Source organism: Branchiostoma lanceolatum, chromosome 7 (genome assembly GCF_035083965.1).
Source record: "Branchiostoma lanceolatum isolate klBraLanc5 chromosome 7, klBraLanc5.hap2, whole genome shotgun sequence".
Classification (NCBI taxonomy): domain Eukaryota; kingdom Metazoa; phylum Chordata; class Leptocardii; order Amphioxiformes; family Branchiostomatidae; genus Branchiostoma; species Branchiostoma lanceolatum.
In genome coordinates, this window is record NC_089728.1 from 6864593 (window position 1) to 6887178 (window position 22586).

General features: G+C 40.8%; 1 protein-coding gene across 2 annotated transcripts; it reads right to left on the reverse strand.

The window, feature by feature from the left end:
- Positions 1–288: 288 nt before the first annotated feature.
- LOC136438913 (signal transducer and activator of transcription 5B-like) lies at positions 289–22384 on the reverse strand. 2 transcript variants are annotated; one of them, XM_066433944.1, is made up of 26 exons: positions 22252–22384; positions 18246–18405; positions 17950–18088; positions 17429–17536; positions 15348–15449; positions 14505–14586; positions 13616–13752; positions 12422–12552; positions 11837–11992; positions 10947–11039; positions 10221–10289; positions 9902–9940; positions 9489–9579; positions 8997–9044; positions 8559–8639; positions 7952–8044; positions 7339–7474; positions 6830–6882; positions 6358–6452; positions 5929–6065; positions 5049–5216; positions 4558–4627; positions 3864–4010; positions 2842–3108; positions 2287–2382; positions 289–1219 (listed from the first exon to the last, which is right to left on the reverse strand). In XM_066433944.1, the coding sequence occupies exons 2-26, from the start codon at positions 18374–18376 to the stop codon at positions 1039–1041; spliced, it is 2850 nt and encodes a 949-aa protein (XP_066290041.1). In that variant the 5' UTR covers positions 18377–18405; positions 22252–22384; the 3' UTR covers positions 289–1038. The 2 variants fall into 2 exon arrangements, with proteins under 2 accessions (XP_066290041.1, XP_066290042.1); XM_066433945.1 differs by lacking the exon at positions 2287–2382.
- Between the last annotated feature and the right edge of the window lie 202 nt (positions 22385–22586).

Below are 22586 nucleotides of genomic sequence, written 5' to 3' on the forward strand. Positions count from 1 at the left end.
ACAAAAGGCAAATTATTCACAAGCTGTACATGTCAATGTTGATCCGAAAACCTCTCACACAGTTAGCTAACTCCTCAAACCCTCCCTTAGAAAAAATAGTCCCATTTTCTTTCACCATAATTCTTTCTCATAAGAAACTTTCAAGTGCTCCTGTTCTCCTGGCAGCAACACTAGCTAAATAGACAAAATAACTGATGCTGGAACTACTATGAGATACGAGAAATATCTAGTCTATAGTTAGCTATATCTGACATTTGTAGTCATTTTTCTATCTCTTGTAGTGATGACCTAGCATTTGCCATCTAGACAGCCAACATTCCAAGACATCGGATAGTACCGGCAAGGTCACATTCGTCGTAGGCCGTCCTACAATTTTGATGTCGAAGAACTTTCAAGCAGGTTGTGACAGAAACAACCGCCTAAAAGGATCTATGACTCCTTTTCTGTAACAAGACAGCCGAACTTTGCATGACATATGCATGACTATTCAAAGAATGCCCTTGAAAATCACACATTGATTATACGACAAATGTGACTGAGCCCTAAGAGAGAAGATATATGAAGAAACTGTTTTCAGCCAACTCATAGAGCATTGCAGCAGTCTATTTTCTATTATTCTATACTGTATCTATCTATCTTGTATTTCTATCTCTCTCTGTTTCAAATCTTTGCTGATACAAACTCGTCTTTAATGCTTCTGCATTGTTCGGCCAAAAAGAAAGCAGACCATCCATAGTCCCTTTAGTTTTACTTGTACCTTGCCAGCAGAGGATGACATTTATTAGTTAATGTTTTAATGGCTCATACATGTGCTTGTAAGGACATAAGGCCATTGGTGCAAGAATCTCCACAACACATCACAAACATTTCACTGTGTTTCAATATGCCAATAAGCTCCCCCCCCCCCTAAAAGCCCTACCACAAAGGTAAGCAGAAAACAAATACCTACTAAGTGACGCATAAGCTTGGAATTTGCTTCTTTACAACTAAACACAAAAGTTTAAGCGACAACTCGACAACATGCTGTTACTATAAGAATCAAAAGGTGCCGTCCGCCTTGGGTCTCTTGGTGCCCCTTGGGTCGTCAGTGTCAGGCTCCGTTTTGAAGTCCATGGGGTTGTCGAAGCTCAGGAGCCACTGGCAGAGGTCGTCAACATCGTCGTCTGTAACTCTGTCCAAGGACTCGAACAGTTCTGCTGCAGTAGCGCTGGTCCTCCTCCTGTGCACAAACATATAAAATTAAAAAGGGTAAACCTCCCATCAAGGCTCCCATCTTATCAGCTTTCTTTTTTTTTTTCATCCCACTCCTTGTCTAGTAGTCCGTGTTGTTGATTTTCGTTGTTAAATCTGTAAGTTTAAGCTTAAGTTCAGTTTTTTTTTTACAAACGGGGGGAAAATTGTCTGTCTCAACAAGCAAACTTCTGGCCCAGGACGGAGGGACAGGTCCCAGACACAGACGAAGGTTTTGGGTCAAATTAACTTGAGAAGGACCAGAGGATTGATTAGTCAATCGAAACCTTGTTGGTAAGTGCTTTGCTTTATGTACGAAAATAGCATGTAAATTTATTAATATCTCCCGTAGCTTTTTTGAGGCTGTAAGGCAGTGAGTTGTTAATCCACTGTATCCAGGGCACAGGATTGGAAGACAAGTCCATTCCTCTCCTTCCATCCCCTTTTACCTCCTCAACCAAAGTGTGGTACCCAGTTTACACCTGGATGGAGTGAGGAAAGTCGTGTAAATTGTGTCTTTCCAATTCCTTTCTTCCCTTCTGCTTTCTCTGTTGTTAGTTCCTTTTTCCTTCCAAGTAGAAATGTTGTGAAACCTTACACTGGGAGAGTGAGGGTGCTGGAAAAGACTGAGTAATGGGAGGAACTGAAATATAGTTTGTGTTGCAAGTGTAGGGCCTGGCAGTGGCATATTTCCAAAACGATGAAGAACTGACTACGGATGTTCACTAGTAAAAGCTGCACCAGGTACAGGTACTGGTACAGAGGTTTACGTAAGGGTCTGGACCAGTAACTGTATCTGAACAATTCAACAATTTTGTCTTTGAATGATGAACAGATAGAGTAATCAGAATGTTTATTTAGTTTCCCCTCACTTTTTCAAATGGTCCCAAGGCCCTGCACATTGAAGCGTCCACTGTTAGTAAACCTAGGTATCCTAGAGTATATACCTGGCTCCACAACCAAGACATTTCCCCCAAACACAGGAATCACCGCACCATGTGAATGGGAATGAGACATGTGAAATCCCGGGGGAGAACCCTTTGACCTGTACTGTACCTCATCAACTCACGGTAACCATGCTGTTTGCTGAGGAAAGTTTTAAACGCAGGCAGTCTGCTACTTGTGCCACTTGCTCCCTGCTGTGGTGCACTCCTACAAGCCATAGAGGGTTCGACACAACATACAGTACAGGAATTTTCTTTAACAACAATACAAAAGTATTATTTATAAATCGTTTGTGTTGGTTTTACAGCATAATGTCTGCCCAAGAAAACCACTCAGGGGACTGATAAAATATGGTCTATGTGGACAGGTGGTCAGTGGTCACTATGAACAAGATACTTAAATCATCTAAGGGACAACCAAAAAGTGGTCACAGTGGTCAGGTGGTCCTTATCGAGATATGGTCAAAGAGATGGCTGACCGCTCAAATATAACGTAGAGCATAACTGGCGCATTCTACGTATTAGTGTAGTTGGTGCCTTAATTAAGCTCAAAGCGAAGCCAGCCTGTCAAATTTAAGGTAATACATAGCTACTTTAGCATAGAGCGTTGACGGTACCACCCCCACCCCCATACAGGCCCTTCTATATGTTAGACTGTTCTTCTTACCCGTTCTCGTAGTTCAGCATGGGGTTCAAGACCGGTTGCGGTTGGAACTGGTACCGGTAGAGTTGTGGCGGCTGTGGCAGCTGTGGTGGTGGCTGCTGCTGCTGTTGTTGTTGCTGCTGCTGTTGTTGTTGTTGTTGTTGTGGCAGCTGTATGGGAGGGATGATGACCTGCTGTTCGTCCATGGCTGAGCTGAGAACGTCGAAGTCGATGGTGCTGATGGGACCCGGGGACGGGAGATCAGAGTGCTCGCTCGGACCAATACCGTTACTGCACAAGGGGAAAATGATGTTAAATAGTAAATGAAACTGTGCCAAACCTTCAAGTGCAGTGTCATACATTCAACAGCCTAACTGCAGACCAGGGAGCTCACTTGGACCAATACTGATGCTGCACAAGGGGAGACTGGAGTTAGATACTGAACGAAACTCCCAACTGTGCATCAAGATGCTTGCAAACATTTATACAGTTGGACCGATACCGTTGCTGTGCACCGGGAAACTGGTGTTAGATACTGATCAAAATGAAACCATGTCAAACCTTTGAGTGCACATCATAACGGTCATACAATTAACAGCCTAACTGCAGATGAGGGTGCTCGCTCGGACCGATACTGTTGCTGGGCACAGAGAAAATGATGACAGATGCTGAATGAATCTGTTCAAACCCCCAAATGTGCATCAGGATGTTTGCTCAGACCAGTACGATTGTGCCCATGGGCAAAATTATGCTACATACTGAACGAAACTGTGTCATAACCATCATACATTAAACAACTTAACTGCAGATGACTAAGCTCACTGAAACCAATACACTGCTGCTTTATTTGCACATAGTAAGTCAATCTACATGGCACTATTAGCTAATGAAAAAATGACGTGCTTCGTCCTTAGTCTAAGTTTTGACCGCTTTACCTTTACCAGGTATAATACGGTAAAGGTAAAGCGGTCAAAACTTAGACTAAGGACAAAGCATGTTGAAAAAAATTAATAACAAGTTTACTGTCAAACTGAAGATGAACTGACCTATCTTGTTGATCCATGAACTCACAGCTGACAGGACTAGGACTGGCGACGGAGCCGGCGTAGTCAGACATGTGTGAGGAGGGGGCTGGGGAGGGGGCCATCGGGGTGAAGGGCTCCCCCGGGCTCATCGGACCAGCTGCAGATTGTCTGCAAAAAAGAAAGAAACTTTTGACTATAGCCCCTTACCAGGCCTTCCTACAGGGTATGGGTATTAGAATTTGGCAAAAATAGGGTGAATCATTGGCCAGGCCATGAAACCTTATGGTGGCCAAACTCCCCTGGCAAATATTCTCCCTACAGTCAGCATACTTCCTCTAGTAGAGACTACTTTGTCTATATCATTTGTGACCAAGTAGCACTTCACTACACAGAGTGTTTTTACTTGATGTGATACATTAGTATAGGGCTGTCTCCAGCATTATATTTTTTTCTGAAATAGTCACACTTGATATGTCCTTACTTAATACTACAATTACATTAAGACATCAATATGATGTAACATCTACTAACATAGTTCCGCTACCCTGAAAAGATCTCCAACCCAGCGTCCCCCAGTATAATGTACAGTACTCCTGTAAATCTAAACTGTGTATACCTAGGGGTGCTGCACTTGAGTTCTCTCAAACCCACTGTTTTTCAATGTGTTGGATTTATGTGACCCAGCGGAGTAATATAAATAAGGGTTAGAACTGACCTTGTTGGTCTGGTGACCGCCACCAGTCTGGCCTTCACGTACTTCACATCCACAGCGTCTGTTGCGTCATCTGCAATGAATGATGAAGAATATAAAAAAATCTATCAAGATATCACCTAGGGATGTGTACCTAAACATAACATCAGGTACAGGTACTGGTACAGAGCTTTAGGTTCAGGTCCTGTATGTCAACTACATGTATTTGACAAAGTTACCTGTGGTCTTCAATGATACTTGTTGACAATTTCTACACCTGGGTGGAGTGAGGAAAGTTGTGTTAAGCGCCTTTCCCAAGGACACAATGTCTGGCTAGGAATGCCAGGAATCAAACCCGTGAACTCTTGATCTTGTGTCCCTTTACTAACTGTTCTTACCAGATGTGGTGTAGTATTTCTTGAACACAGAGTCCCTGGGCGTGTCTGGGTACAGGTACTGCAACTTCTGACCTATGTGCTACTTAAGGCACTACAAGGTGAACAACAACAACTTGCCAGATGTGGTGTAGTACTTCTCGAACACAGAGTCCCTGGGTGTGTCTGGGTACAGGTACTGCAGCGGCTGCTCATGGTCCTTGAAGTAGTCCCGGATACGCTCAGCTAGCGGCAGCTTGGCCAGGTCGTCCACAGTGTAGGGCTCCAGAAACTGCACAGGTTTGTCACCTGTACAAACATTCAGAACCTCCGTCAAGATTAAACATCTATCTATCTATTTACAAACTCATGCCCGAGGGCTATTTGCAAGGGAACAAACAGATGTACTAATGTATGAAATGTACAAAAATGTCTGGTCTATAGAACTACTGTAACAGTATGCATAACTGACGTTTCTACATACATCATTTCTTCTTTGAGGCCAGCTGCTAATGAATTGTCCCATGTTTTCAATCACATGTGGGATTTTGATAAAAATTTCTGTTTTTTTTTCTAGATGGTGAAATCTAGGGGAGATTGTGGAAACTGTTTATATGAGAGCAAGAAGAATGAAAGTGGCAGCTCAATGAGTCAGACACCCCGATATCGGACACACTGAGCCCTGAAGGGGAAATGGAAGACGAATGAGGTCTAGGGTCAATTTCATTGACAACTTAAGATCTGAAAACAACCTGACTGAAGGGAAGGGAATCGAGTCCCTGATCGATGACACGGTAAAGTTTTAGGACCACAGGAAGAAAAGCGGATCCAGATTTGTGTAATTGTGGATCTAGATAAAGTCAAAGTCAAAGGAGTGGAAGACGCTTTCCAGTTTGGTTCAAGTGGGTACCATTGGGTTCTATATGGTATACAGTATGCACCTTCTAAAATTATCATCTATTGGAAAATAACACCCCCTTCTGTAGTTTAGTGCTCCTGTAAATGAGGTGAATGTGTGTACCTGTGTGTTCCTCCACCCATACAGCACTGATGGCTCCTTTAGCTGAGGAGTCGCTGAATCGGAGCAGGAACGTCCCATGGCACTTGTTCAACAACAGCTCCTGCGCTCGCAACTTGCTGATGAAACCCATGATGCACCTGCAATGCGGATAAAAAACATACAATTTTAGAAAAAGTCACAGAAATGTTTGTCTATACTTGTCACATGCATTTTAATTTAACAATAAGAAGAAAGCCCGGCAAGTTATTTCTTATTTGAATAAATATTATTCATTTACACATAAATCAATACATAGTGTCAAAAACCACAACAAAAACATCCCTGCGGTTCCAAAATTGAAGCTGCTAGGGGGCTCAAACTTATAGCACTTCTCCCCAGCCCCAGATAATATCTCATACATGAATAATTTAAAAAAATGGTAGCCCTTACCCATCCTTCCACATGTCTCCCAGCTTCTTGGTGGTGAGATCCAGCGTGCCATGGAACCACTGCCAGAAGGTGAACTTGCGGTCCGGTAAGGGGTCCTGAAGTCAAACCACAGATTATTTCCCACAAACATGAAAATGTAGTAAGGTAAGTAGCATAATCCATTTAGTTTCAGAAATTGAAAGTGATCTCTAACCAGATTTGATCAATGGACTCAATGAACAGTAGTGACGGTATAACTGGTCGAGACTGAGAAGGCAGTGTTCAGTGCTATGTACAGTATTTACAGGTTAATGGTACCAAGGATATTTCCCTAGCTCTTTTCCACAAGTGGACCACGGCTTAATGTCCTACCCAAAGCTAAAGGATTGCAATGCTTTCCAAGGGGTGAGTGACAACATTCGGAATTCTAACTCAAGACCTCTTAGTCCAGAGGTAGGGTCACATATAAAAGTTCCAAATGAATGTGCCTTACCCTATTAAATGCTGTCCAGCTGAGAGTCATATTGGAATAGTCCAGACCGAAACCTAAGATGTGAATGAATAAAAATCAGAGAATTGTATGAAAATGACTTTCTAACTAATATGTCAATGACTGTACAACACCAGCCTTTGCCAAGGAATGAATCCACCACATCTATGACAAAACTGCTGTTGTGCAGTCAATAATTTTCACATTGGCAGGTCCAACGTTTGATGTTGGCAACTGCAGATCCTTCATCATAATGAATTCTACTGACTTATTGTCCACAACCAGGGCAGTCTCCAGCTGAACATTTTTTTCTGTGATTTCAAGCTTACGAACTACATTTTCATCAGTGTCTTGTCATGAAGTTTAGATTTTTTTGATGAACAGAGTGAAAGTTTTTAGTTTTTACCGTACCAACAAGCAAATTTCCATCCCAGGATGGAGGGACGGGTCCTGGAGGCAGCCCTGTTCATAACACACATTAACGTTCAAGTTAAGATTACAGCAGGTTTTACCGAAGAGTTTCTCCGCCAGGAAGGTCATGTTCTCCTCGGTGAGGCCCCGGCCGGTCTGCATCTCGTACTGCCAGCTCAGCGCGTGGCCCACCTCCATCCACGGGGCCTTCTCTGGAACCTCAAACAGCTCGCGGTCCTGCACAAGCACAAAAAAACACACTGAAAGTTGGAGTTTTGTAAAATTTGAATGAGAGGGTAGACATCATTACACTGTAGATACCTTCAAGCCTGCGGTGGTTCAATTTTGCAGTAGGGAGAAAATGGAGGGTTCGCTGTAGTTTCAAGTTTGCAGAAGTGCTATAGTCACATACTGTACAGTAATTGAAACATCAGTTTTAAGTTTGCAGTGAATCAGCCACCCCAAACTCAAAACCAATGCGAAAATTTTAAGAACAACAGTAATGCATTTATTTATGGCTAAAACTTCCCATGCACTATGAGATACATTGCAGGTAATATGCCAAAGGTGAAGGCCACTTACTTGTAAACAGTTCTTGTCTAGACCATGCTAACCCTTCTCCCTGCTGCCTAACTCTGTAACCAATAGGGAATTGGGTGCCAAATGCGCTACATCAGAGTGCTAAAGGTTAACACATGTCCAGAATAAACTTACAGGTTTTGAAAAGGCGTTGTCCCAGAGGATGGTGGCCCAGGCGTTGGACTCCTGGTTACTGTGGGAGATGAGGACCACTGGAAGGGACATCGTCTGGGAGGGAAACGGTTTAATTACAGTACTGAATATCCACTCTGCTCCTCTCATATGTTTTAAGCATTTAATATAGTGTTGCTGCAATAAGCCCTATGATATAAACTACAGTATCTATCTGCCCACCTGTCTGTCTGTCTATCTATTTATCTATGTACTAATTTTGTATAAATCATATAGTAAAAGTAAGTAGTAAAGTAAGTAAACCTATAATATATTTGTAATAAATGTCTTTCTATTACTGTCTATTTTCAGTCATTTAATATGTTTGATTTTCTGCACTGAGCAGGTAACAATAGCTCATTTGAAATCTTAAAATGTCTTAAGTGTGATCACATTTAGGCTCCTTTACAAAAAAGGCTCTGCCTACATTAGGCCATACTATATATGTAGGTCCTCTACCTTGTAATCTGTGTACAATTCTTGAAGCAATTACAGAAAAGAAGAAAATGCACAACGGAGCCAGGAAAAGCACTGGGAACATGATGTCTATGGTTAGCAGTGATTGACGTACCTTGAGTTCTGCCATTGTTCCTAAGATACTAAGTTCAGTCTGGAAAGATATCATGGCTTTCTCGTCAGTCACTCTTGAGGGCTGCAAGAGACATGAGAACATTAAATGAATGGATGGTTTGTTCTGTAGAATTATACTTAGAATTAGAATTAGAGGCTGAATTGCGTATCACTTGCAATAGAGTGTACAACAAGTATGATAGTAAAATTATTGATACACACTAAAATCTAGTACTTGTGTAATAAATAAACTGTTGATCTGGTTAACATATGACAAAACTTGTTACAGTAAAAGTCTTGACACACATTAATGGGATCAAATAGGTATGAACTAAATTGTCAAGTAAAGCACAACTATTTGGAGAGGCACAAAGAGATAGCTTTTTGCCCTTTATCAACATTTAGTGAGTTATGCCATTCAAACATATAGCCCACCTACCTCTGCATTTCTCTTGGCAGGTCCTGCTATCTTTGTCTGCTTCATGTTCTAAAGGCATGAGGAATAAAGTTAGTATCATAAAAATCCTTCTGTAGATTCTGTGTAGATTCTGTTATACCTACAGATCTAAATATAAATGAACCTTTACATATGACAGTATACATAAATTCACAACTCCTTCAGAACAATTACAATGGGAAGTAGGTTTTAGGATAATACATTTAGGAAATACAGAAAAGGCAGTTATGCGCATAGGTGATTTACATCATTCACCCGGACGGGAGAACTGGCACATCCCCGTCTTGTATGACAGCCAACGAAAGGGTATGTCACCCCGTAAAAAGGGTGGTATACCCCGTCGTAGCGAAAGCACGTCGACTGATGATGATGATGATGATGATGTGCATAGTAAGATACAAGGCCATTGATATTGGCAAAGGCTAATTTCTTACACAACTCAAATCAAAGTTTCCAACTACAGGAATACCTCACCATGTTCTTAAACTTGACTGAGCAGATTGATGTGCTTGAATCCAGCTCCAAAGTGCCTTTTGAGTTGTGCAGAAGGTATCTGTACTTCTCACTGAAAGTATCACAATATAAACAGTGTGGTTAGTAAGGTAAAACAACAAATAATTTGTCCTTCAAATGTGTAAAAGTGAAATTATAAACATGTACATTCAAATAATATATACACTGTTGGGTCATATTTATGTAAAGCAAATACAGTTTCCTGTAACAAAACTGCAACACAAAAATATATGGGCGTTCAAAATTTATATTTCTACATACATGTTAAATGTACATTTGTTAATTTTATTATAGACACAAAGTAACTAACACAGCTGATAACAACTGTCAATATTTCACATCAAGATACATTGCAAAAAAGTTTCACTACTTACCCATTGGCTTTGACAACTTCATCTCCAGCATTGGGACCTCTGTAAAACAACAGACAACTGACTTCAGATGCTTGCATGAAATATCTTCAATATCAGAATGCAGTAAACAGATAGATGTCATATGATCAAGTTCTGAATCTTACACATAAGAGAGCAAGACGTACATGGCTTTACATTGTTTCATATTTTAACAAATCTTATTCTAAAAAATCAAGAAATTGCTATATGACTGATGTATAAACAAAAAACAATTCCTTATTCCACCTAATAGACAAAACTGAAAGGACTTTGTATCTAGAGAATACTATTTCCCCCTCACCTGTAAATGCTGGCGTTCACTTGTGGCAGTTTGGTCAGGTTTGCACACAGACGTTTCCCCAGGAGGAATCTGAGAAGGAAATATTTGAAAACAAACATCTCAATTACATCGAATTCTTTAGATGTATTTGTAAGTTGTGTCGACACAAACAAACAGAAACAAACTTAGAAGGACTTGAACTTCTCTCAGCAATTTGTTTATTTTATTTCGCACTTAACAAAATATTCATACATAAGAAAGAAATACAAGGATAAATAAAACAGTGCAGGGCAGGCCAAAAAGCTTCTGCTTATGTAAAGGCCTCCCTTTATCAAATCATAACATTTTTAGTTGATCAGTTATACAAAGGAAATAAGTTGGATGATAAACAAAATGAAACAATATAGAGGTATGAGAACAATATAATAAAGAATTTACCATAACTTGATAAATCAGACATGAATATGAATTCAGAGTAAACGAGAAGTATTAAACAAAATAAAATCAGTGGACTGCTATTAAACAAAGTAAATAATACTAATAAACAGTGGACTACTATTAAGCAAAAGAAAAGGAAACCAAATTAGGAAAAAGTAGGAAAAAGTGAAGGACAAGCAGTTCTGGAGAACAAACTTTTCTTGCTACACCTGGTAACGAGGGTGAACGATGATGATGATGATGATGAAACTACATCAAAAGTTTTAGGTGTATTTGTAGGTTTTGTTAATAATAAAGATTTCTATTTACCTCAATGCAGCAGTAAACTTCGTCCCGTCAGTCTTGAGCACCTGCGGGCGTGCCTGCTTGTTGTGACGAGGCTGGTCCTCAACTACAAAAGACCTGCAAGGGAAGATGGGAGTGAAGCGTTAAGTCCTACTTTTGGGCAAATTGGGTATCATAATACAGCAATCAGACTGAGGTGAGAGCAAAATTTGTCATCATTGATGATTTCTAAACTGACATCCAACCCAATAGGTAAAAATCATGCCTGCTTTATTTTAATTTCAATTTCATTTGTCTCGCTGTCCCATCTTTTCATGCAAAAATGCGAGAACAAATTTAATTTGTATGGACTAACTTGGACCACTACAATGGCCTGGTGAGTTGAGTATTTGCCCTATATTTGGTGGATCGTGAGCTCGACCCCGGGCCACGCCAAAAACTTTAAAAATGTTACATGATACTTTCTCTGCTTAGCACCCAGCATTTGGGTAAGGGTATGGTAGTTGAACACACACCACTAACCGTAAGTGGACTAGCCCCCCGCTGTAGTGATTGCAAAAGTTTTGTGGCCCAAGGCTTTAGAACGGAGATGGGTGCTGCCATAGGCCTCATATATCTGTATCTGTATAGCAGGTATAACCGCCCTTCGGTGTAACACACCAGCTTTGCATGCAGTGAAGCAGCAGCTGGTTATGTCACAATGAACATGGTGTTTACAGTTTACTAGTGATGATGCTCCTACTGCACTTATTAATTATGAATTCTACTGTATGATAGTTCTAGAAAAATATGAAGTCTGTATTGTGTATGGTGCAAGAGCCCTTACTTGGACACGAGAGTGTTAAGCAGAGTGTTGAGCTGGTCGTGGAAGGTGTGCAGGTACCATGTATGGCAAAGTTTTAACTCTAACTTACTTGGACACGAGAGTGTTAAGCAGAGTGTTGAGCTGGTCGTGGAAGGTGTGCAGGTCTCCCTTCTGCTCCCCGTCCTGGACCATGTCCTGCTGCAGCTTGTCCAACTTGTCCACCTGCTGCAGACTGTGCAGGATGATGTCCAACAGCCGCTCAAACCTGCAGGATACAACACATTAGTCAGGGCTGTATCCAGCTTAAAGGTTTGTCTCTATCGTAGGCCATGGAAGGCATTAAGCATGATGAATCATAGGGGCGTTGCAAAAGAAAGGGTGAAATTTGACTCAATAGAAATTTGGAAGCCAGCGTTTCTTATCTTCTGGCTTAAATACATCATTTTTCAGCTTACAAAATACATGTATATGTTTTTGATGGTGTGAAATTTTGGTCTGTTTCAACAAGCAAATTACAAGGGACAGAAATTTGAGACAGCCCTACAGCAAATTCTGGTGGAGAGGTCATCGTGAAAACTGCAATCATTGAACTATTTTGATTGATTTTAAAAGTGAAGAAACTTCAAATACTGTAAAAATAACCACAGCAAACTTTTGAAGATTTGAAGCTAGACTTATGAATCTTAAGTCTCACCACTGCTGCAGAGTTTCGATGTTGACTCCCGGGTGAGGCGCACCGATGCAGGCCAGCTGCTGCCATCTCTTCCACTGGTTCAGCTCCGTGTTGAGGATGGAGCCCTGCACCATGTGGATCATCTGGACAACCTGGGGGCACGGGGGACTTGTGGTTAGGGTTATTCACTTAGACTTACAATCTAAAGGTTCTGGGTTTGAATCCCTAGCAGGCCCCAGCAAGGTGGCTATGTGTTTAGGGTCGTTGACTTATAATTGAAAGGATCTGGGTTCGAGGCCCCAGCAGGATGGTCTTGTGGTTAGGGTCGTTGGCTTGGAATCTAAAGGTTTTTGGTTTGAATCCCAGGCAGGCCCCAGCAATATGATCTTGTAATTTGGGTTGTTGGCTTGGAATCTAAAGGTTCTTGGTTTGAATCCCTAGCAGGCCCCAGCAATATGATCTTGTAGTTTGGGTTGTTGACATAGAATCTAGGGTTCTGGGTTCGAACACCTAGCAGGCCCCAGCAAGATGGCCTTTTTCTCAGCTCCGTGTTCAGGATGGAACCCTGCACCATGTGGATCATGTGGACAACCTGGGGGCAAGGTGGACTTGTGGTTAGCATTGTTGAATTAGATTCTAAAGGTTCTGGGTTCCAATCCCTAGCAAGCCAGTAACATGGGCTTGTAGTTAGGGTTGTTGACTTAGAATCTAAAGGTTCTGGGTTTCAATCCCTAGCAGGCCCCTATGTTGTGCCCTTGGGAAAGGCTTTTTATCTATTTTCTCTATGACAATCCATCCATAGTTTTCTGAGCTATGCTGCTAAACTACAAACATACATCCACACGCTACCGAAAACATAACCTTCTTGGTGAAGGTAACAAACAAACTTTGTTCATCTGTGTGAGGAGCTTGTGCTGCTTGCAGTGCCCCATGACAGTGTGTTTACCTTACTGTCTGGTCTTACACAGCTTGTAGTTACTGTACAGAACTGGTGTGTTATGTCTAAAGGTGGTTTACTGGACATGCCAAACAAACAAACAAACAAACAAACAAACAAACAAACCTTCTTTTGAGTGACCAGCTCGTGGCGCTCGCAGTGCAGCTTGACGGTGCGGTTACCTTACTGTCTGGTCTTACACAGCCTGTACTTATTTACTGTACAGAACTGGTGTGTTATGTCTAAAGGTGGTTTAACAGAATGCCAACCAAACAAACCTTCTTCATCTGCGTGACCAGCTCGTGGCGCTCACAGTGCAGCTTGACTGTGCGGTTCTCCAGTAGCTTCATGCAGTCCTGTCTCTGCTTGGCCAGGTCCTGCTGCAGCCCCGGGGTCAGAGGACGGTTCAGTTTCTCTGCGGGAGAGAAACACAATTTAGAACCCGTTCAGACCCTTGCAGTGCCAAGTGGCACACATAGGGCAGCAAGTTTCCTTGCTGTTTCAGTAGCAGGGTATATTTTTACATGGAGGGGTCACTAGTCCCCTTTAACATATTCAAGACAACTCCTCAAACATGGGTCCTGCATTTTACGTCCCTTCCAAAAGACGGGTGCAGCCCCAACTTAGATGTCCTGTCTAAGAATTGAACCAGGGGTCTTCCATCTATTAACTAATTGGAACCTGGAGCCCAACTGTGAGGCTGCTACCAGTTGAGCTACAGGGCCATCCTTCAGAATCTTTAGACTTCAGGTAAAGAAATATCATTACACAAGTTAAATGGTATCGACCTAGCTGATGTTTGGTTACTAGTAACTTCTTTCTACACCCTTCTGGGCTTTCTGCTCTTCTTAATGTTTCATTTAGTGTCATGCCTATCCATTCTATACTGTCCTCCCATTTTTTTTTAACCCCCTTTCTTCCTCCCTGGTTCTTTCCTTTGTTTTGTAATTTTGTTTTCTGCAGTTTGTGTCATAGTCTGTAGAGACTGACTGACAGTAGGTTCCTTGCATGATAGCACTGACTAATCCCAATGAACGTCATACCACCAGTTTTTCCCTTTCTTTACTTCAGAATCTTTAGAATACAAAATACAGGAAAGGAAAGTTCCAAATGGTATCTACCTAACTGAGGTTTGGTTAATTTTGCAGAAATGACAAGACTCCATACCTTCCAGAGCTGCCTTCTTCTGGTGCAGGTCTAACCACACCTCCAGTACCTGCTGTAGCTTGGACAGTTTGTCCTGGTTACTCTGAAAAAGTTAGAGAAAGAAAATGGTCAAGTTAACATTAACTTTCAATATGGGTGCAGCGTGCATGTGCACCCGGTATTTTAAGCCCTGGAGAGGTGCCTTATTTCTTTTCTGACACTTAATGCCAAGAATATGCTGTATATTAGTGTACAATTATAGTACATTAATGTATGCAACCCTACAAAAATATCTAGGTGCACCCATGGTCAACAATTATGTGCACAGCCCTTATTTTGGGCGCACAAAAGTGCACATGGACCTAGCATTTTCAGCCCTTGATTGTGAAGTAAAAGATTGTTATGGTAATCAGTTATTATTTACTCTAACTTTTTATTTCTTTTACTTCCTTTACTTAACTTTTTATCGTTAATCCTTTGCTATACCGAGAAACATGGGGAAGGACTCTCATAGACCGTATTGGTCTCCATCTTCCCAACAGCACAATCCTAATGTATTTTGTTTAGATGTCTGCAGGGCCGTCTCCAGCTTTTAATTTTTCCATCCCACTCATTGTTTGGGAGCCAATGTGTTGAATTTTCCTTGTTAGATTCGTCATTTTAAGCTTACATTTTCATCAATTTCATGTCATAAAGTTCAGATTTGGGGACGGAGAAGGTCAATTTTTTCCCCATCCCAACAAGCAAATTTCCGTCCCGGGACAGAGGGACTGGTCCTGGAGACAGCCCTGGATGTCTCCATGTATTGTTTTCATCTGTGTGAAATAAAGAATAGAAATAGAAAATATGTCAAGACTTGCAAACCTTTGTGTACATGACCAGAGTGTCGAGATGCTGCACTAGCTGGTGCTGGGAGGCTGACTCCGACTGCCCATCCTCAATGTCATCAGGCTTCTCTTTCTTGATCTGTCAATCAAAAGGACAAGCTAATCAGATCAAAACAGCAGAAATGCATGATAGTGTAATTTTGTCACATTTTCTCTTATCTTAATGTATATTGGTTTATTGACTGATTGGGAGAGACAAATGATACAATGGTAAAACAGGCTGAATTGCATAATTTTAGGCAAGGCTGAAAACTAAATGGATAAAATCAACAAGTAAAAGGACGCCTATAAACAAGAAAGTCTATGACAATCATACAAAATAACAATTAACATCCTTCCCGAATTAATAGTCACACATACTTCTACGTAAAAACTAAATATTGATACATCCTATGCAGCCTTCGTTGTTGATCTGATTATCAAATTAAAGTATCTTGTAAGTTGCTGGTACATGGTAAAAAATGTGACTTAACAAAATCCAGAAAATCCTATACTTTTGTTCCTTTAATTTGTAGGCAATGCACAGAGATGTATTCTAGAATGAAACATGAAGAATTTGATCCAGGTATTTTTGGGGAGGTTTCAATTTCAACACTAATCATGCTTTTCGTATGACGTCATTAACGCCAGGTTGGATTACAGCGTTCATCTCTTAAACACCCCAACATGTCTGCCTGGGGATTTGAATCATAATCATCATGACGTCAATGAAAACCCTCCATACTGACTCACCCACAAAAGTGAACCATACTGCCATATTGTGTAAAGCTCCTTAACGAAATGCGAGCATACAACACTTTGTAGAACTGAATCTTATATCTATCTTTTAAAATGCAAGTATGATTACGAGCCTTGTGTTGTCTACAGTGCACTGCAACCTAGCCCTCAGGCTACAAAACTGTATTTTATTATGTATGTATGAAGTACATGTATAATGATAAACCATTTAAGGATAAAAGGAATAGGCCCCATATTTTGTAAGTCACCATCTGGAGCTCATAATTATGCACACTGCATGTTCATTGCTTAAAATTCTACGAGCTAGATTGACCCAAATACTCAAATACACAACATATGGCCAAAATGGAATTGATCAACAAAGTTTTAATGTCATTGTGAAGAAATTTATCTTTGCACTGAACAGGAAAAAACATGGCCAAATATTTGGACACCTAAAAATGGAGTCAAGAGGAAGTGAGGTTGATTTGAACAATGCTGGTTCCTGGAACTGTTATCGGATTTCAGGGGAAGTGAATGAACCTTCTGCTAGCGCTGTGTACTTAATAACTGTACCTGTTCCTGTAAAACTATTGAATTTCAGTAGCTTAAAGTCTAGTGTACCTGTATCTGAACAATCTAAAACACTAGTGGACATCTCTAAGATGAAAATTTTGATAATCTTGCAGTTGAAGATTAAGAAAGCTTGCAAACAGACTTGATTAAGATCAAAATATGTAAAATTCATACCTTGATTTAGCACTAAAAATACACTTGGCTTGTTTATGTATAGGTACAGGTCCAGGTCTGTACCTTATACCTGTACTTAAAATTTGTTTAGGCACTCAACTATACCTTCTAGGCTTCTACCATTAAAGGGGTTTCTTAGCCATCACGGCATAATTTAATCAACGTCTCTTTACACCCATCCACAAATTACTACTGTGACTACTGTCTTACATTTAGATCAGCATGGTTTCCTGACTTCCGATAAGTAATGCGTTAACTATACCAACCTGTTTAGTAGTAGTCTGCCTAAGTCATGTGTTTAACTATACTAACCTGTTTAGTGGTGGGCTGGTTGAGTAACATGTTAACTATACTAACCTGTTTAGTGGTGGGCTGGTTAAGTAATGCGTAAACTATACCAACCTGTTTAGTAGTAGTCTGTCTGGCTAGGTAATATGTAACTAGTATACTAACCAGTTTCGTGGTAGTCTGGTTAAATAACACATTAACAATACCAACCTGCTAAGTAGTAGCCTGGCTAGGTAATATGTTAACTAGTATACTAACCTGATCCGTGGTAGTCTGGTTAAATAACATGTTAACAATACTAACCTGTTTAGTGGTGGGCTGGTTGAGGCAATGTCCCACAATCCTCCTCTCTTCGTCCAAACACTGCTTTATAGTCATGGCCATTACCTGGTTGTTGGCTCCAAAGGCGTCCTTGAGAAACAAACAAACAAACAAATATACAATCATTACCCAGAAATGGCGGACCGTAGCGAATGGAGGAAGAGGGTTGACTTAGTCCGGGCAACCCGCCCGACATGATGATGACCCAGAAACATTGTGGCTCAACTGATATCTTTTGGACAGAACATACATGTAAAATGGGGGTCCCGTTTTCGAGGAGGTGCCTTGAGCATGTTAAAGGGAAGGGCTAGCAACCCCTCGTTGCAAAAAATATGCTGAAACAGCAAAGAAACTTGCTGACCTATGTACCACTAGGCACTGCAAGGATCTAAACGAACGAACAAACAAAGAGAAGTTACCGTTATTTTGGCCATGCTCCACTGGATGACAGACACCTCAGACAGACAGATAGACATGGAATGGAGGTAAAAAAAAGAAGTTACCGTTATTTTGGCCATGCTCCTCTGGATGCCGTCCTGTAGAACCACCCTGTCAGGCCCAGTCATCTGGTTGTGCTTGTTTTGCAGCAGCTGTTGGACTGTCTTGTACAGCTTCGTGGCTTGAGCTGGCTTCACATCATCCCTAATCAAGGAATAAATACCTTTATTGCACATGAATAAAAAGACTGTACATTTACATGTGCACTCTGTAAACCACCAAGTTCTTTGGAGTGGGCTTACACTAAGAAGGTTTCATTTCCTGAATAAAAAGATTCTTTGTACACAACCAAGCGTCTCACCATCGCTGAGTCTCTATCCAGGCAGAAAGGTGGTGGCGTGCGGTGATGGGGAAGGACTTCTGGTCGTACATGGACTGGAGGTGCTGTAGAGCCTCTGGGGGCAGCCGCTGGCACTGAGCCCACAGCGCCATGGTTCAACTCCACACTAGGGCTTCTTCACCTGACATGAAATACACAGACACGAGTGTTAGACACAAGAAGATTGTTGGCCAATGTTGGGGGTGCAAGATTGTATGTTTTCTAAGTACTGTAGAGCTTCCGGAGGTAGGCACTGGCAATGTGCCCACAGGGCCATGGTTCAACTCCACACTAGGGCTTTTTCACCTGACATGAAACACACAAACATGTTAGAGGACACATGTAATCCAATGTTCTACTACTTCCAGCTAGCATAGTTTGAGTATAACTATAAGGCCCCCTGATGCTGTGATTTGGACCCCCTTTGCTGTGATTTAGGCCCCTACGCTGTCCCTCAACCAGAATAGGGGTGTTCCTTGCCTTCTGTACCTCCCTACCTGCCTCCTACACTGTGAAAAAATCCTGGTGAGTACCCTGGCCGGTTATCTCCAAGCAGATTATTATAATCAAGATCATAATCATGATGTTTCCTGACTACTGGTCAGGGTACCCACCCCAACATCTCTAAACACTGGGTCAGGTGGGCCACTTCTTTCCAAAAATGGTGTTGCTATCCCTCCCTGTGCCCCAATTATAAATGTGTAACAATATCTGAGACTTTGACATTATAAGGAGTTTTATGATTTTCTATAACCCAAATCTTGGTGTGGGTGGCTGTCAGAGAAGTCCGAAAACGTTATGATATTCCACACAAACTTTCTGCATGGATATTAATATTAGACACATGCTGACATTCAATCTAAGAGACAGAAAACACACAATGTTGTCTGGAAGGTACTCACAAATAACCACAGCAGGGGATGGGTGTACTGCGGCATGTCGCATGTTTGGTCACAATTTCGAGAGGAAAAAAAGCTGTGCATTTTGATCTGGCAAAACACCAAAAACGGTTTATTCTACACACAGCTCTTATAGAACATGTATTACGCCTCATAGTCAGCCCTGCCATAAGCAAAGCTGTATAATGAGTTTTGTAACAGAAGTATTAATTAGGATTGTGTACCTACAGTAGTACCTTAAGTTTGTACCTATAGAATTAATAGGACTGGTACAAGTTAGGACCTAAATATCTGGTGTACCTGTAGTGTACCTAACCCTAGTATATTTGACATCTCTTGAACTAAAGATAGATAAATCCTGTCTCAAAAATGACAAAAATTTGCACTTGAATTAGGAAAACTTATCAGTGTTGAACGTAGCTTTGAGCTTGAAAATAAATCCTCATACAATTTCAAAAGTAACCATAGATTATCGTGGCCCAATAAACTACAACATCAAACCGCGACAAAGATAACTCAGCAGCGAAAAGCACCTATTACACCCAGCCTAACTACGATTTTAGACTGGATTCCAGACCCCCCATCTCTATATTATATCTATCGTGTGAGGGTCTGGCATCAAGGCTACATACAAAGACAACAATTTACCAATTGTACCACTTAATCACTAACATAATAATATAATAAAGGCATGTACAACTTACAAATAAGTAGTCAAACCAGGTCCGGTATCCCAATACTTTTTACAGTCCACAGATATCAGTGTTTCTTCTAGTGTCCCTCACACGCTATGCAACGTTCAGGTAGTGTATACCTTGTTTGAGTCACTATTTGTTTTGAATGTCATGGACACTAGTCTCAAACACGGTTTACAGCTTTATCCTGTAGGTGTTAGAGCCCTTCTTTTCCATTTACAGCAAACCCTGCACTGTACGTGTCATGACTCAGCCTCTCTGGTACAACGTTAAGTGTAACTGCCAGTTGTAAATTCCTGGAAATTCCTGGTAAAATCTATTTTAATGAGTCTCAAAGTGAAACCAAAGTAGGGCATATTTTGTTAAAGGGGAGACAAAGAAGGGCGTGTCCAAGGCAAGAGATTTCTATAGGGTTCTCTAAAATGCGGTATTCTGCATTTTGAGGGGCAAATTCCAACATAAAACAGTGTGGGAATATGCACCATATAGTACATTTTTTGTATGGAACATGGGGCATGTTTTTCGGGCATTTTGAGGCAATTTGTTTTGACAAAAGGAAGTTAGATGCCCCTAGATACCAATGACGGTAACTAACAAAACAGTCAACGTAAATCACTGAAAAATTCAAGAAGGATACCAGATGATATCCAAAATGTATGTGAGTTCATATTAAAGTCTTTTATGAGTATGTCACCCAAGGTACATTTTTACTCCACAAGCACCAACTATGTAAATAAAAAGACAACATCATAAGGTTTAGTCATATATCATCATTTGCTACGTGTAACGTTATATGGTAATTATGCTTCTTCTATACCAAGTGAGAAATAATGTCATGGTTCACTTTGCTAAGAGAAATATCACCAAAATGATAGATGGATAGCTCAAATTCAAGGTCACATTATTCTAAAAGAAAATCCTAAATAAAAGCAAACAAAAGCATATTGTTGTAATAGAAGATATCAGTCAAGTTCAATAACGTCACTGTGTACAGAATACCGTCCCATATTTGGCAAAGGTGTAATACATACATCAACACGGCTGCTGAAGACTACCCAATGTAGCTGTGCTTAGCCTGACAAGTAACAACTGGAAGAAGTTTACAATTCTGTGAATATTTTGTTTCAAATATTCTATTTCATAGCAAGGAGGTAAAGACAGTTTATGAAATCTTGTCAAAGGACATCTTCAGATGTTGTTATGGCAGAACCTTTTTTGGTGAATCATGTTGTTGTTGCTGTTCTGTAAATTATTCAGCCAGAGGCACAGAGGTTGTTTACAAACCAGGTAGAACATCTAATGCTTTTTCTGTCTCAGACTCTTGAAAATCATGCAAAATCTGTGCAAAAATGTATGAATTCTAAGACTTTCCCCTGCAACACCATACTTTCACTCAAAATCTGACACTTCTGAAAATTCCAAATATGGATTGCATTTGAAGACACAGCCCTTTGAAATGTCATGCTGATCTTATGTAATAATTTGTATAATTTGAAAAATTGTACAATTTGAAGAAAACCCAACATATAGTTTTGTTAATTATTGTCTCCTTGCAAAAACTCTCTTTATGTTATGCAAATCCCCCCCCCCCATGCACCCACACACAGAGGTCAATATGGGGGATACTTGGAAACCACAAACTTTATTTTATGTCCTGACGGTTGGACAAGCATGAAAATAAACCCCACAAAGAAGGAAAACCGCCCGACATACGGTTGCAATTGGCCATGAACAACTGTGTAATATAAACGCTGACAGGAAGTGAGGGTTTGAGGGTCGATAACCTCGCTACTGGAAAGGATGAGTTTCCCCGCTTTCTGTTTTCGATAAATTGTCGGGGACGACCTAAGGAAGTTCAGTCATCTTGAACGATGTGACAAAGAGCATCCTGTTTCGAGCCAAACAGCGGTGTGTTGGAGAGACGATGGTTTCAGTATATATTACCTTAGTTTCTATCATGCAGCAGCAAACGAGAAATGTAAACACAGAATTTCTAGTTCCTTTTTTATCTATCGCACTTCCTTGTCACGCTTCAACCAAAATCTAAAATAAATGTGTGAATTTTTGCAGCAAAAAAAAAATTGGACATAAGTTTCGGTTTTGACACGAAAATGGCATGCTTTGACGCCAATACATTGGTGACAATATCTATCGTGTGTAGAAGAGTTCTAAATGTCTTTAGAGTTGGGAAAGGGAGGGGAATTGCGGCGCTAGATTTGGGTACAATTTTTATGTTGTTTTGATCGCACTCGCTGTTTTCAACACATAGGTAGTAGAGGGGGAGGGGGGCTACACGCTTTTTCCAACAAACAACAAAAATTCGACGACGTCAGCCGCCCACATCCACCCTAAATCTACTCTACGCAGTCCAGAGCTCCTCTCCACGTTACTAACCTTAAATTGAGTCCGGTTGTTGTCGGCAAAACCACACATGAACGCCAGACGACAGACGTCGCGCCGGAGTAAGCTTCCTCTGATCTCCCACACTCAAGGTTGGTGACCCCGGGGTTGTTTGCGCTGTTCCAAACAACATTCGTGGCGACTTTAGGACGTTGCTCTAGATCGCCATCATTTTGTGAATTATAAAGAAATATAAGTCGTATTTCACTGTAAGATAAGATAGATACATTTTTATAGTTAGCAGTAATTCAATTGTAAGAAAATTAAAATTTATTATGTAACAGAATTTGATATATTCATATAGAAGGGTCAAACGATAGTAAATGGCA

Coding starts and splice junctions, on each gene's coding strand:
- LOC136438913 (XM_066433944.1), bottom strand. CDS start 18,376: ATGGCGCTGTGGGCTCAGTGCCAGCGGCTGCCCCCAGAGGCTCTACAG. Junction 8,045..8,558: donor GAACAATGGCAGAACTCAAG/GTACGTCAATCA, acceptor TTTCCCTCCCAG/ACGATGTCCCTTCCAGTGGT. Junction 5,217..5,928: donor ATGGGTGGAGGAACACACAG/GTACACACATTC, acceptor ATGTTTGTACAG/GTGACAAACCTGTGCAGTTT.